This window comes from Phyllobates terribilis, unplaced genomic scaffold (genome assembly GCF_046119375.1).
Source record: "Phyllobates terribilis strain yellow unplaced genomic scaffold, ASM4611937v1 Scaffold_11__3_contigs__length_659146591, whole genome shotgun sequence".
NCBI classification, from domain to species: Eukaryota; Metazoa; Chordata; class Amphibia; order Anura; family Dendrobatidae; genus Phyllobates; species Phyllobates terribilis.
In genome coordinates this window covers 408,825,075-408,841,428 of record NW_027362771.1, presented here as the reverse complement: position 1 = coordinate 408,841,428, position 16,354 = coordinate 408,825,075, and the positions used below count along the sequence as shown (strand labels likewise).

General features: G+C 38.9%; 1 protein-coding gene across 6 annotated transcripts in view; it reads right to left on the bottom strand.

Annotated features, from left to right (window-relative positions):
* SEMA6D (semaphorin 6D) overlaps nt 1–16,354 on the bottom strand; it is a 91,882-nt gene that overhangs the window by 7,848 nt on the left and 67,680 nt on the right. For 3 of the 6 annotated variants that reach the window (XM_073653051.1, XM_073653052.1, XM_073653050.1), the window contains 11 exons: nt 15,062–15,181; nt 14,494–14,582; nt 12,052–12,269; nt 11,801–11,932; nt 11,507–11,662; nt 10,496–10,669; nt 8,119–8,259; nt 7,957–8,034; nt 7,446–7,504; nt 7,043–7,099; nt 4,716–4,883 (listed from right to left, as the gene is read on the bottom strand). In XM_073653051.1, the coding sequence (XP_073509152.1) occupies nt 4,716–4,883; nt 7,043–7,099; nt 7,446–7,504; nt 7,957–8,034; nt 8,119–8,259; nt 10,496–10,669; nt 11,507–11,662; nt 11,801–11,932; nt 12,052–12,269; nt 14,494–14,582; nt 15,062–15,181 (1,392 nt within the window). The remainder of the gene's footprint in view (nt 1–4,715; nt 4,884–7,042; nt 7,100–7,445; nt 7,505–7,956; nt 8,035–8,118; nt 8,260–10,495; nt 10,670–11,506; nt 11,663–11,800; nt 11,933–12,051; nt 12,270–14,493; nt 14,583–15,061; nt 15,182–16,354) is intronic. The other 3 variants (XM_073653055.1, XM_073653054.1, XM_073653056.1) reach the window with 3 other exon arrangements.

The following is a 16,354-nucleotide window of genomic DNA, read 5'->3' as shown; positions in this document are numbered from 1 at the left end:
TAATTTTAATTCTCTTTAAGCATACAGACCTAGGCTTGCTCATGAAAATTGGATTATTGAATTGCTGCATAAAGTAATCATACTTCTTACAGGTACATGAGTAATCATTTATCTTAAGAAAAGTTCAAGTATGATGCAGAATTCATGTTTTTTCCAATAATTATAAGTGGTTCTGTAAATCTTCTGTATAAAAACCACATTACCACAACCACAATGTTGACTGTTGGTATAGTTTTCCTACTGTGGTATAATGTATTTATGGAATTAAAAAAGCACTCCTCCCATCAAAGTTTTTATCCTCTTAATATATTGTAGTTATCATATTATAAAGCACTGTGTACTTACAATTGCTCATTTTACCTTTTTACCCAGCTAATTCTTCTCTTTTCGCTATGTAAAAACAGAAAGTCTCTCTTCCCTGTATTTATAATTTCCCTCTTCAACTCCTGACCCAGCTGCTCCCTTGCCAGGGACTTTTGCAGTGACTCATAAATCATAAAGGGAAAATTGACGACCTGTTTCTACATAGAGCTTAGTCAGTTTTTAAACATGTGATGTCATAAATGTAATGGAAAAAAGAAGAATTAGTTGGGTAGAAAGGCAAAATGAGCAATTGTAAGAACACAGTGCTATATAATATGATGACTGCAATATATTAAGAGGACACAAATTTTGATGGGAGCGCTACTTTAAGGATTTATTTTACATAACATAACTTGTACAAACATTATTTAATGGTTCAATATACAGAAAGTTTCTGGATTGGTCAAGCAGGTGAAAGACTGATATCAAATTATCGGAAGAATTTGGTAGTAATACTGGAGCTGAAAGTACAGTACAGCCAATTGTATCAGCGAGCGTTTAGGGACACCTTTCCACATGGGTTGTATAGGTAATAATATCTTTTTTTTTATAGCCCCTTTGCTAGTTAGTTATATCTTTGGAATTGTTAGAATTATAGTTATTTTGCAGGAAGCTACAGTTATATAGCAACTCTATGTTCCAACTCATAAATTATAAGTCATAAAAAAGGGTCCATACAGGGGGATACCCTCTGTAAAGATTGCATGCTCTAAAAAAGCATAGACAGGTGTTGCCTTTATGAGATAACCCACTTAAACAAATGCACTAATATTTTAGGTACCACATTTAAAGAGGACCGGTCACCAAGTCAGTTTTTGCTTTTATTTTATTTGCGTGGCTCCCCTGAATATTTCATTTTTGTCTTTTTTTAAATCCGCCATACGGTTCTAGAGATATAAAGTGGGTACGGAAAGTATTCAGACCCCTTTAAATTTTTCACTCTTTGTTTCATTGCAGCCATTTGCCATTTAGTAAATTCTAAAATATTCATTTTTTTCTCATTAAAGTACACTCTGCACCCCATCTTGACTGAAAAAAAAACAGAAATGTAGAAATTTTTGCAAATTTATTAAAAAAGAAAAACTGCAATATCAAATGGTCATAAGTATTCAGACCCTTTGCTCAGACACTCATTTAAGTCACATGCTGTCCATTTCCTTGTGATCCTCCTTGAGATGGTTCTATTCCTACATTGGAGTCCAGCTGTGTTTAATTAAACGGATAGGACTTGATTTGGAAAGCCACACACCTGTCTATATATGACCTCACAGCTCACAGTGCATGTCAGACCAAATGAGAATGATGAGCTCAAAGGAACTGCCCAAGGAGCAGCTCAGAGACAGAATTGTGGCAAGGTACAGATCTGGCCAAGGCTACAAAAGAATTTCTGCATTATTCAAGGTTCCTAAGAGCACAGTGGCCTCCATAATCCTTAAATGAAAGACGTTTGGGACCACCAGAAGTCTTCCTAGACCTGGCCGTCTAGCCAAACTGAGCAATTGTGTGAGAAGAGTCTTGGTGAGAGAGTTAAAGAAGAACCCCAAGATCACTGTGGCTGAGCTCCAGAGATGCAGTAGGGAGATGGGTGAATGTTCCACAAAGTCAACTATCACTGCAGCCCTCCACCAGTCGGGCCTTTATGGCAGAGTGGCCCAAGGGAAACCTCTCCTCAGTTCAAGACATATGAAAGCCCACATAGAGTTTGCTCAAAAACACATGAAGGAGTCCCAGACTATGAGAAATATGATTCTCTGGTCTGATGAGACGAAGATAGAACTTTTTTGGTGATAATTCTAAGCGGTATGTGTGGAGAAAACCAGGCACTGCTCATCACCTGCCCAATACAATCCCAACAGTGAAACTTGGTGGTGGCAGCATCATGCTATGGGGGTGTTTATCAGCTGCAGGGACAGGATGACTGGTTGCAATTGAAGGAAACATGAATGCGGCCAAGTACAGAGATATCCTGGATGAAAACCTCTTCCAGAGTGCTCTGGACCTCAGACTTGGCTGAAGGTTCACCTTCCAACAAGACAATGACCCTAAGCACACAGCTAAAATAACAAGGGAGTGGCTTCAGAACAACTCTGTGACCATTCTTGACTGGTCCAGCCAGAGCCCTGACCTAAATCCAATTGAGCGTCTCTGGAGAGACCTGAAAATGGCTGTCCACCAACGTTCACCATCCAAACTGACGGAACTGGAGAGGATCTGCAAGGAAGAATGGCAGAGGATCCCCAAATCCAGGTGTGAAAAACTTGTTGCATCATTCCCAAGAAGACTCATGGCTGTACTAGTTCAAAAGGGTGCTTCTACTCACTACTGAGCAAAGGGTCTGAATACGTATGACAATGTGATATTTCAGTTTTCTTTTTTAATAAATTTGCAAAAATTTCTGCATTTGTTTTTTTTTCAGTTGAGATGGGGTGCAGAGTGTACTTTAATGAGAAAAAAAATGAACTTTTTAGAATTTGCCAAATGGCTGCAATGAAACAAAGAGTAAAAAATGAAAAGGAGTCTGAATACTTTCCGTACCCACTGTAGGCCTTTATTTAGTGCTAAATTAAATGGTCTTTAAAAAGAGGGGCGTGGCTTTAACGGTAATAATACAGTGCAGACTAAAGACATGCCCCGAGAAAAAGCAAGCCACGCCCCCTTAGCAGAGAAAGAAAAAGGCCCATATCTCTGCCTCTGCGACCGTATGGCGGATTTTAAAAATACAAAAAAAAGGAATACTCCGGGAGCTGCAGTAATAAAATAAGTGAATACGTGAATACTGTCCACTCTTAATCTTGTAACTGGTCTTCTTTAAAAACAGGAAATTATTCTGTATTGCAATAATGGGTAATATTTGGAAAGGGGTCAACATATGTTTACAGCACTGCATATTTTTAATCCCTTAACATATTATTTCAGACACGAATGTGTGTGTGTAATCTAACCTAAAAAGAAAACATTCAGATTAGTATTTATTCATTTTTTGTGACTATGAGAAAGATAAGTTGGCAACCACAGACAAACAAGAAGCAAAGTTCTTCGCGCGTAGGAAAGACTCCAGTAAAAGTTTGAAAGTTAAACATAGTTGGTGAAAATGAAAATGTCTGCTCTCACTTGAACGCAATACTTCATTTTCCCAAAGAATAATTTTTGACAAAAAAAATTAGTGAATGTTAAAATTCTAAAGAAAACTACTGTTAGTGGGAAGGCCTTTGAACATTTAGAAAAAAAATGCTCCGGGTTAACAACTTTACTGGCAGTGTGCAAAGTAATTAGGAAACTTCAACACAAAACAAAACGAAAAAAAAAAAAATTAATAAAGAATCAAGAAAAGTAGAACTCAAAAAGAACGTAAAAAGCAGAAAGTGGTACTAAAGCATACAATAAAACATACATGCACTCAGAAAGGTAGGAATATTGCTGTGTTTATAGGATCCTGTGTGGTGATATATTAAATGTTCAGCTATATGGATAAATGTTGTCTACCTTCTATAACACATGGATATTGTAAGTTATATGAGCTGTAGTAAGTTACAAAACTTTTCATGTCTCCTGCTCAGTCCTACAGACACACTTCTTATATAGTTTTCATTACATAATTAAAAGGGGATGTCCGGGACTTTTATATTGATGGACTATTCTTAGGATAAGTCATCAATATCTGAACGGTGGGGGTATGACACCCGGCACCCCTGTCCATCAGTTGTAATGTATGCTAACTGTGCCTGGATATGCTAAGTCGCAGAGCTGAACAGCACAGCTCTGTCAACAGAATAGTGGCCACGGTTGGGTACTGCAGATCCAACCCCTATTCAAATCAATAGGAAGTGGGTGTGTAGTAGATGGCTGCGGCCACTATCCAATCTGTGCTGTGCAGCTCCGCAACTGTCTAACTTGGTCACTATTAACTCATACCAAGCGCCAGGGCCTTGTTTTTTGCCCATATAAATGTTTAAAGAAGGTATGTAGAGCAAATATGATGATGTGCAATAGAAAGAAATCAAATATTTAAATGTGAATATCATAATTGATGATGACAAAAAAAAATAAAACTAAAATTCCATAAAATAAATAATATAAAACAAAATATAAATAATATTAAATAATTTTAAGGAAAATCATAAATACACTGCCATGCCTGAGTGGAAACCTGCCAAACCTCCCATAGATAGTAATTATTTTATGTGCCTTATCACATGAAGATGAATTTCCACTCAGCCTAGGTAAGGCCACAGAGTATAAATCAGCTTCGAGTCATCCAAAATCAAAAGTGCAACTCAGATGGGGCGAAGCCTGATAAAAGTGGAGATAGCAGGTTTCCACTCAGTTTATGCTCTTCCCCTTTAAGGCCTTACCATTTGGGACACCTGTTAATGTATCAATGTAATCAGAAGAGTTTGGGTCATCTTCATACACAAATTTCCGAGAACCAGTCATTCTGGGTTTCCAAGAACCAATCACTTTAGGAAGAATGACTGGACTGCTTGTCATTGTGGTTACAGAAGTGGAAGGTGCTTCAATGTCTGTGGTAGCAAACAGATGTTTTATTACATTTTATTCCAATGCACAGCTGCATTACAATGACCACACCAATATATTGTGTTATACAGTGGCAGCACCAGGAGCAATATGTACAGTCTGAAATCAACCCTAAAACTAGAAGTTAATGTTGAAAGTAAGCAGAAGCCATTGCTGCCCTCTGTTACTTGTATGGAATCCTGCAGAGCGCGCAGGCGTTTAACTCCTTTTTATCGCAGCCATTTTTGTTTGAAGATCTGCAGAAATACGGCTGGACTTACTCATCTTTCTGTTCTATTGGACTGATAGGGGGGAGGTTCCTGCTGCAGGCAGTTGTCTTGGAGCCAGACACAGGCTAGTGACACAAAAAGGGGGGCAAAACTGAGCTCCTAGGACCCATAGAAAATATTTATTTATATATTTTTCAGTTTTAAATGTAAGAAAATAAGTAATTAAGGGAAGTGGTGCCGGGATATTTTTGCATTTTTTTGCGCTTTTCTAATGTCTGTAGTCATTTAAAAAAAATAAAAAAGTAACAAAATGGGCTATACAGTGTTGTAGGTACTTAGCCACTACAACAACCAAACTAGCACTGTATCGGTTTCTGGTACAGTGCCTGAAAAAATAACTTAATTTATACTAATGAGTAGGCTTCAGTGCTCCCTTAGTGTGGCTCTTATGCTTTCTCACTTGCATAAATGGCCATTCCCTCTGCTTCTGATTGACAGAGCTCACTTCCCAGGAGTATTGTCTGAATGCTGCCAGCATGTGTGCGGCTGTGCAGTGGCCGCATGCTTTCTCCCCTATGTCTCCTTTCTTCTGAGGCCACTCAGTGTATAAGGCTGGATTCACATAGCTTTTGCCACTACGCTCAGTGGCTTCATCAGGGCTTATGTTCGAACTCCCACAAAAAGGGATTCGGACGTATGCGCTGACAGAGCCATTGGCTATCATGATGCAGACAGAGTCAGTGTGGCATGCATCATTTTCAGTCATATATGCCCATTGGAGGCAGCCAACAAGACACACATTGTGACTCCATCTGCATCATCATAGTCAATGACCCCACTTGAATCCCATTTTGCGGGGGTCCGTACATAAGTCCTGACGGGGCCTCTGAATGTAGTGGTAAACACTATGTGAACCCAGTCTTAGTATAGTGAGCAGAGTAAGAAGAAAGGAGTCAGGGAGGAGGACATGTGCTGCATGCGAGCGGACATTGTCAATCAGAAGCAAGGGAAGAGCCCCATTATGCAAATGAGGAGGCATAACAGTGCACCAAACTCTTGGCCACACCAAGGGTGCTCTGAACCACTATATCAGTGCTCACGGGGTTGCATAGCCCATTTAGAAATGCATTTTTTGGGGGGTAATGGACTCCCTTTAATGTAATGTTGCCAGTTCTTGTAACAAATTTCTTCTATAAATGCTATGAGTGGACTAACATTTTATTTATACACATACTCTTTCAGGTCAGGATGTGAAATAAGATTATATAACATTTTAGCGGTTATTAACAGTAAAATAGATGCGACAATTTAGCATGGTGACTGCCAGATTGAGGTGTCAGAACTGAATGAACACTTGATCAGCATTTCACATATGCACACATGGAAGCGATACACATTGACATAACAGCAGACTTTCTGTTACCTTTTAAATGACTATCTTACATTGAATACTTTGAGTCATTAAAGTCATAAATGGATAAGACAAACGTTTAAAGCCCAGCAATACACAATAAAGTACATATGCAATCAAATATAGAGATGTTGTATGGAAAATGTCACCGTCATCTATAACTAATAGATGAGAAACACGCTTTGACAAATGTATGGGGAGCAGTAATGAAAGCTGGTTGGCTTTCATGCTGTGGAAATGTCACATACTAATTAAGACTTTTAATAAAAGATTTGACGCATCAATCAATGACGGGCAATTGGGTATCATGCGGTCACACATAGGTGAATTGCTTTGCTTCTTAAAGAACAAAAATAACAAACAAAAAAGGACAGATATCTATCCTTGCAATTAGTGAGTGCATGAGGTTGAAGCACAAAAATGAGGCCAACTGCGAAAGGGGTGAGTGGGGGGTCATAAGAGCAGAAAATGCTGAACCGAAAGATAAAGGCAGTTAATTTTAGATAAAATTAATAAAACTAACCAGATGTTGGATCGCCAAATATTTTGTAATCTGGTGTAGTTGTAGTAGACATTTTTTCTAAAATTAAAGGAACAGGTCATCAGTAAAAGAAACGAATCCAAACAAAAAAAATTCAAATCTTAACGGAAAGAAAAAAAAATGTTGGTTATGTTAATCATAGATTATTTTTCCTCTATGTCCTTAAGCAGTTGCACATAGTCAAAGAAAAAAAAAAAAAAACAAAAAAAAAAAAAAGAAAAAAACATTTCACTACCACTATTAAAAGCAAAATAGCTTAGCCCATGAAAAAGAAATAAAAAAGTAGGTTAAGGTCAAAAGGTGATATGTGCATTATGGGAGCACTACTACTTCTACGAAGCACAAATTAAAGGGCTGTAATGAGCAATCCGTGGTTGGCCCTTACCATGGCAATCGCCTAGCTGTGCCGTGTTACCATGTTCCACATCCTGCTCGTATCCAAAGCTGCAGGAAAAAAAAGATTTACTGAGAAATATTAAAAGAGCAAAAAGACGCCACACTTAAATATATAGGAAATACATTCTAGCAGAAAATACAAAAGCAACAAAATATTGTGTAAACATAGAAAGCCAATTTATGCTTGTTTGTACATGAGAATGGCTTTGTGATAATTAATAGGAATCTCCAGAGGAGCAATATTTTACCTCCCAACTGGATTCAAAGCAGATATTACAATTCCCGCTAGGATTAATGTTTTCTGTCTCCAAAGCATTACGATGGAAATACAATATAAAATACTCAGAGTAATTTTTATCGCTAAGCACAAATAATTTCAGTCGCATCTACAGGCATTGTGGTGGAAGGAAGAAATCCATAATCCTAATAAAACAGTTTACATATTCCTATAATCTCAGATATATCACTACCGTTAGCAGTAAGAGTGTAATCACACTTACAACATGCCAGGCTTGACTCTGCCGCAGGTTTCATGGTTTAGCCAAGCGCAGTAAGGATCTCTTGAACCGATACATGACCTGTTTGTTAATGAGAATGCTTTTGTCAAGGATTTGTTATGGAACCAGCAACGATATGTAACCTCAAAGGAAAATTTTACATACTTTTTGCATGAACCATATCGTTCACAGCGACTCAGTGGGAGCCTGATAATGCAACTTGAAAAGGCCACGAATAAGGCATGGTGATCTTTGTCCATTTGCAAGGATAAGACTCTTCGGTCCTCGTCACTGTCACCGTAACACCTGCAGGGATGAAATCACCCAATCCATAAATATGAGGGTATAAAAGAGAAATAGGAAAGAATAATGAGAGTAAGTCAAAATTAAAGACTGGAATGATACTGGTTGAAGACCCCCTACCCATTCATGGACGATGTGATAATGACAAAGGCGGTCTGATAGTCAAACTTTATATTAAAATAATAGACTCAAGAAAAAAGAATCAGTGTTCACGTTCACATCTGGGACATAAAAACATATTAACTGGAAATGCCACAAATGTCCAAAAGCTCAGGGTGTCAGTGCTAGGACTGGCATTTATCTCAAGGTCACTAAATATCATGGTTGGGCTCATCTGGGTTGGGTACCCAAATGTACTGTAGAATAAATAAAACACAGCACTCCGAAAGAAACTATAAAATCATATGAAGATTTATTAGCAGTGCCAGCATGTCTAGCTCCAATATGGACAATGGCCAACGTTTCGGTTACCGATGGACCTTGGTCATGGTCAGTCTGTATCAGGGAGCTTTTCTTGTAGTGCTGACCGCTAAAATAAAATGGAGACATGGTGGCACATGTGCAACTGTCGATTCAACTGTATGGGAGCTCTGAACAGAACATGCACACCCTGGAACCTGCAAACATAGGACTTTCCTGGCCTATCCTGTCAATTGGCAGGCTTGTGTAAGGACAAGGCCTCAGTGACATTTTGCTGATAACGATATATCACAATGTCTTCATGTTGTCCAATTATTGTTGTCATGTTGGTCATAACATCTCAGCTGCTGGCAGTTTTGAACAAGGCATATAGATGTAAGGTCTATTCTATACATAGACCATAAGGGGACTAGAGACTGGCAACAACATAGGACCACTGGAACATGTGACCTCAAACATATATGAAAATTATTATTATTTTTGTTTTACTTTGTTCTATTTGGGAAATAAAGTCAGTTGTTGTACAACCCCTAAAGTTAATGGGACAATGACCTAAGTTCTTATTTGCTTGCAGAAAAAAATGCCTTGCTGTTACCCATAGTGAGGTTCCTATCTGAGCTCAGTTACCATTTGCATTTTCATTCCAACTGTAGCTATTATCGTTCCATGTAAAGTACCTAACATATATGTATCTAATGCAAAGCAATTAGAAGTTTTCACATTAACTGCATGACATCATTTCTTTCCTCTGTGGAATTGGTCAGTTGAATTGCACTTAAAGGGAACCTATCACCAGATTTATGCTGCCCAAGCTGCTCTCAGCATGAGTCAGAGCCTGGCTACACAACGCTGGAGCTATTCAGAGAGGGTATACTTTAAAGATCCTCTAGCAAACATGGGAAAGGCTGGACTAGTTTCATTTCTGTCTATTGTCTCCAGCTTGTCTTTCCAATCGCTGCTAGGGGTGGTTCACAGATCTTTCGCTATCTGACAGACCTGTCAATCACCTGAAATGGCGCTAGGAAGAGGCGGCCGAGGGCAGAGCCGGGCTGGTCTCATCTCTGGCCATAGTCCCTGACTGCATCTTTAAGATTTATTTTCTCTCAAGCAAGCGTGCAGCCAGGATCTGAGTTATGCTGCACACTGTTTGGACAGCATGAATCAGGTAGCAGGGTCTCTTTAACTACATTCATACACACATCATGGAAAGACTGAACCAGTCTGAACTGATTGTTACTAGCTAAGTAAATAACGTGCACAATACAAGACCTACAGCGGTGCACGTAGCCTTTATAGACCTATACAAATGTTATCTAAAATATGCAATGAGGTGACACATTATAGGTTAGAAAAACTTGAAAGAGCAAGCTGTACGTGATAATTTACCCGGAAATGGTCAGATCTCTGGGAGTAATGTGTGGATCTATACATACTTTCAGTATATGTGCAAATAACCTCTAAACACTCTCAAAATGGCACACTGCGAATTTCCAACACGTCTCGAAATCTCCTACTGATTCTGCCCGACATTAACATATGGTTTCACTTGTAAATAAGTAACGCACTGAGGCTGAGGAATTATGTAATACATAATGATTCTTTTTTTTCTATTATTTGAACAGTCTCATTTCTCAGTGAGAACAAGGTTTATGAGAAGAACGGTATTATTTCAGGTTTGCTACTGTTTCTTACGGTTATGTATTTCAGAATGTTCTTGGTCACATCATTAGAAGTAAATAGACTGAAAATGTGCAAATTGTGTAGGAGACTACCTTGCATGTGAAATCAATACATTTGTTTTCTACAAGGTAATGCTTACTTTGCACGGTTGTAGGCATCAATTTCTTCCAGTAATACACTGTCATTTAGGGAAAATGGATTAGTCTTAGCCAAGATCTTTAGCACAATGCCAGCTTCAGAGCCCACAAATATGACTGTGTAATTAAGGAAAGGTCCGGCGAGGTGGTCCACGGCTACAGCGGTCAATCTATACCTGTAATAAAAACGCAGAAAAAAATAGGCTTAATAATATTCTAATGTTTAATGTTATAACTCTAATTACAGCATAGTCTAAAAAATAATTCATTTAGCCGTTCAGTTCATAGATACTGGTTGAAGAGAAAAATCCAGCTTCATAAAAAGTTAAAAATTTATTAAAATCCATAATAGGTACAGAAATACGCGTTTCGAGTGCCCATGGCGTTCTTCATCAGATCTTTTCTTTTCATAGATACTGGTGAATGATTTACAAAAATAAATAATTGAGATATAAAAGAAAGGCTTTCCAAACAACACTCCTCCGAAGCCATAGAAGCGTTCCTCTCTGTCTCCTCTAAAAAAGTTAAAAAAAATTATCCATCAAAGAGCAGCTTCACCGTGGTGAACTCTAAGGAACCATATATTACATGTTAGGCCATTCATAAGTGCATCCTTGCAATTTATGTGTGTGACCATGCTGCTAATTCCCTCCTATACTTTTTCCTTTACTTATCAGTATTGAAAAATTTCTACTTGATAATTCTCTATCCACAGAGTGAGACCCTACTTAGACCCTGAGCATTCAGATCTGCGGAGAAATCTTGCAGCCAGTGATCAATTTTCCTGCAGTGCCTCTACAGGGCAAATGAAGCATTACCCGTTGCCCATTTATATCAATCCTCTAAGTAATACAGTATAGGACATATCCTCAAAAGAAGGGGACACTTTGTAACCGCTTTCCACTCTGGAAAAGAGATTCCTCAACACAATTCCCTAACAGAAAATATGAAAACACCGCTTACATTTAAAGTTCTATATTATTACATTTAAAGTTCTATATTATATACAGTACCTGACTCGGGTTTTTGTGAACCATGGCTCTTCAACAATAGATGGGACTGCAGAATCCATCAAAGGATGGGACTTTATAAAGGCCAAGGTTTCATCTGGAAATTCAGTGGAGGACCTGACACCTTCACCATAACCATGTCTGGCACAGCAGCCCGGCCTACAAAAGGGAGCAATACGATATGTGACTCTGATATAATATTACGTATTTTTATCAATTACCTTACAAATGGAAGCACACATTTGAGCACTTTTATAAAACATCTCTGAAGCTAATCTCTATTTTTCTCTTTAATACCTTGGTTTGGGTACTTTATCTTCAGGTACAGCTGTCCAAACAGAGTCTGGAGTCTTTTGTTCTTTAAATCTTCCTCTAAATACTTTCTCAATGTCATCCATAGTAAAAGCACAAACTGCCGAACCTGGTATGCTGAGAAAGGAACAGAAAATAAGAAAATCTTTCTTGTGCATGTTACACAATAGAAACAATTGCTCAAGCATGAAGAAAGTGAAAGACTCTATTTGATGTCAGTCTCTTCTTCTCTTTACCTGTTTAGCTGAGTAGTAAACACGCCGACAACAGTGGGAACTCCATTGATTTCTATTATGTCTGTTATAGACTGCAGAACATCAAAGTAGAAGAATGAATCCCCTGGAACAGAGCAGTTGAGTCTTGCCTTCACAAATGAAGTCCAATGTTTTTCAAGAACCCTTTGAGACCCTCCTAGGTCATTTTTGCATATGCGTGCTACACGGGAATGTACAGCCTGGAAAACAGAGTCAAATCCATGAAAGCAGAGGAAGAACATATGTGTGAGTGCAATCATCAGCATTACAGGAAGGGTTAGTGAGGCCAAACTAACCAGAATCAGTATGTCTCAAGTCATTTGTTGGTACATTTTTAAAGGGAACATGTCAGGCGATTCATGTGTCCCAAAACACGGGCAGCAAGATTCAGAGTTGTCTCCACAATTGCAGCCAGGTAAGTATTTCTCTGAAATGCTCTGACGCTCCAGAGAAGAAATTTAGTTTGAAGAACCGGTCATAGACTATGCGGAGAGATGAGACTAGTCTGACGCAGCCATCGGCTTCTCCCTGAACAACTCCAGTTGATTGACTGGTCTCTCCCATGTGTGTACATCAGGAGAGTAAATCAACTAGAGCGGTGCAGGGAGAAACCGGCTGTAGTGGCGCCAGACTAGTCTCGCCTTTCCCTATAGTCCCTGTAGCCATAGTCTTTCAGAGAAAACATACCTGGCTGAAATTCTGCAGTCAGGCTCTGTTCTGTGATGCCTGTGGTTCGGGCAGCATGAATCGACTGGCAGGTTCCTTTCAATAGAAACCAGCCAGATCTGTCAAGTCACAAGGGCGCTGGACTAACAAGAAAATGCAAGACATTTCCCATAATTCAATTCAAACCAATGGACTCTGTTCTTTTGATTTTTTTCCTAGCATTCTAGCTCAAGAGAAGACTTGTTGGCTTTAGAAACTCTGTTTTACAAAGTTATACCTCTACAGGCATAATATTACTGCATAAACTTCTCCTGTGTTAGACTGTGACCACAAACACAATGTGGTGTCGTGTAATTAATACCAAAATCACATGAGGGAACGGGTGACGGACTCCTGACAAGACCAGCACACCCTTCACCTGCTGCTGTAAGTGGTCTTATGTTCCCTCTGTTCCCTCCTGGTGGTCTACACCTACCCGTGACTAAACACACTCAGTGTCAGACTAGGGTGCCGATGGCCCACCAATAACCAACTGCAGGGCCCCACTTTTCAGCTACATGCAAATGTGACATTATCCTCAATCATAAATTTATATAACAATGAACTGGGTAGATTGTGAAAGGAATAAGATGCTGCCTTAGTCTGTACATAGTGATTCAAGTATATTGTGCCAAGTACTGCTCATATAAGAGGGTGGTGGCCCACTCCTGCACAGGGGCCCACCGGAGGATTCTCCTGTTCTCCTGTGGGCCAGTCCAAGCTTGAACACTATATAATCACTAAAATAGTATCTGAAAAAAATTAATATTTTTTATTTTTCTACAGATCAGTGCATTTTTTAGTAATCGTGATTTTGCTACAAATGAAACAGAATATACAGATTTAGAGCAAGTGGTGCAATGATCAAAATCTAGGTGTATAAGAGTTTAAATGAAAAAGATTTAAGATTCGGGTATCAGGCACATGATGCTGGTTTACATCTCTATTAACATCTAATATAAAGAACTAATGTAGACTCTATACAATTTTCCTTTCCTTGGATCACACCATTCTGCACAGGTATGCTTTCAGCAGCCTCTAGTTTGTCTGAATTAGGCACTGAGAGGAAGCAGACAGTTTTTAACTGCGGCCTGATGTCCATTTTAATGCACCACTGAGCAAAGCCCATAACATTCACGCAGATTCCCCACCTTTTGTGAAGTCTTTAATTAACCATGCGTAAATGGTTTAATAATTTACAGTGGAATGTCTATAATGTGGCCAAAGTATCATAAACTGCATTTGTGTCATTTAAATATTTAACATTTGGGAGGCACAATGGAACCTGTGTTGAAATATAAACATATTTAGGCATTTAATCCTTGCCAAGAAATAAAGTGATTTTCTACTCAGGGTCATACAGGAATCTGAAAGCCATTTTGCTCTCGGATAAAGCCATGTATTACTTCCTGCACATTTCAAGCAAAATGATAACACACCTAGGCTGCATCCGACATACTCGTTTTCTGGGTCATGGAAAGTCCGTCTTTGAAGATTAATTAAAGAAAAGAGTGAAGCAAATATCTCGGTAATAGATTGCGGTTGAGAAGCAGATGAAAATGAACAGCCCCAAGGCTAATGGATAATTTCATAATAGCAGAGAGATTTATCAGGCAGCGACTTGCTCAAAATGTTATGCCACATTGGTGAACTTGGACTCATCTTTGCTAGTGCTATGTTAAATACTAGAACTTGGAATACCCCCAAATCTGCACTTACCTTGCCTAAATTATTATGCTCCACAGCAATCTCTCGGAAAAAGAAGTAGATGTAGTTGCCGTACTCTATCGCATGGAGAAAATGCGGCTCTGGAAAGTCAGTAGGACAGGATATGAGATCAGTCAAATTGTAGAAGATGCACAATACACATCTGGAATATATAAGCTCAGCTACAAGTGCGCGGGGCTCACATATCTCTGACCTGATGCATACACATACGTGAGGATTCTAGCTTAATTGATCTTCCAGTCTTTAATGCTGTCTAATGGAGTGTAAAAGGGCCTCAAAGGATTTATAATACAGTTCACATTTTATTTTTACTGCAGAATCAATCATAAACCATTTTGCAAAAGGGAAAAAAAAATATGCATTTGGAGTAAAGACCTTGATGCATCAGCATGCAAGATTTAGCTTCATCATATAGCTGTGTCAAACCTAAAAGGGTGCCCGGTACTTAATATGCATCATATTTCTCAGAAATACTATTAAACTGTGTTACGCTTCATTCCCATATCAAGTAGGTGCCTGATCTCTTTGTCATTATTAATAAAAGCTCGGTTTCAAGTACCTTTTAGCCACTTGGAGTCATATTTAATTGTCCTCAGAGCAAATCCATCCCCCATGCTCCGATAGATAACAGCATCGCTGGCTTGGAAATCAGCCATGGTGGCGGAGTATAACTTCCCATCTGAGCGAGAAAGAAGAACGATTTATTCTATCATCGACTACAAACATACACACATGAAATTTTGTGTGTTTTTCACAGAAATTTACTATTTATGCATTGATGCTAAAATGGCGTAAAATGTCAGCATTTACGCAAAATGCTGAAACCAAGCAATATGGCACTGTGTGACAAGATCATAATATCTGGCTACTGCTATAAAAAACAGCTACACTTTAGAGGTGCCAAGAACCAAAATGAGGGATATTGGCAGTGGAATACACATGAAACAGGTATTTTTCAGTACCAGCAGGTCTAAATCTAAATTATAATAGCAAAGCTACAATATCTCGCACAAATAAGTACTGAACCGCCTGTATCAATGCAAAAACTATGATAGCTGGAACAGTTATAGGTGTAGTCCAAGGCGAACAAACTATTTTGGTAAAAATATATATTATTTCTGGATCACTAAAAAAAAACCCTACTTGTCTTAAATACTGATCCAGTTTATTCTTCAGGTGCTTTGATTTTTTTTGGAGATATCTGTCCCCATTCTAAAGTATGTTCAGGAATAGACAAGTCTTAGCTCAGCTCTGTTATATATTTGTGTACAGATATAGAACTAGTTACATAGCCAGGACATGTTACAAAGAATCTAAAATCCAGTCATCAGTGTACTTAATAGACTATTTCCTTCATATCAAGTCAATGCCATCACTTTATGATCATTGGGGCCAAAAGTCTTCTCATTTTTTCTCTTGATAGGGGAATTCCGGCCACGAATCTGTGTATTCACTTCAATAGGCCTGTGTTGCTACGTGGCTCGGGTGCTGCTGCACAAGGAAACAACGTAAAGACGACACAGTGCTACGTTCTCAGGATTGGTGGCTGTCGCAAAGGCCACCACCAATCATAAAGTGGATGTCAATCAATCTATAAGATGGGAAACCCTTTCAAATCCTGCCCAAGAGACAGGTGTCTGACACTACAAATTTTACATATATAGTTAAATAAGTTGTCCACTACTTTTACATTGATGACCTATCCTTGGGATAGGTCATCAATGTCTGATTGGCGGAGGCCGGCCGCAAGTACTTACTTGCCGAGCTGCTCTGTCTACTTGTAGTTGCTGCCGCAGGGTACTACACATCCGCCTCCTATTGATTTGAATAGGTGATCGGCAGGGGTGCCGGC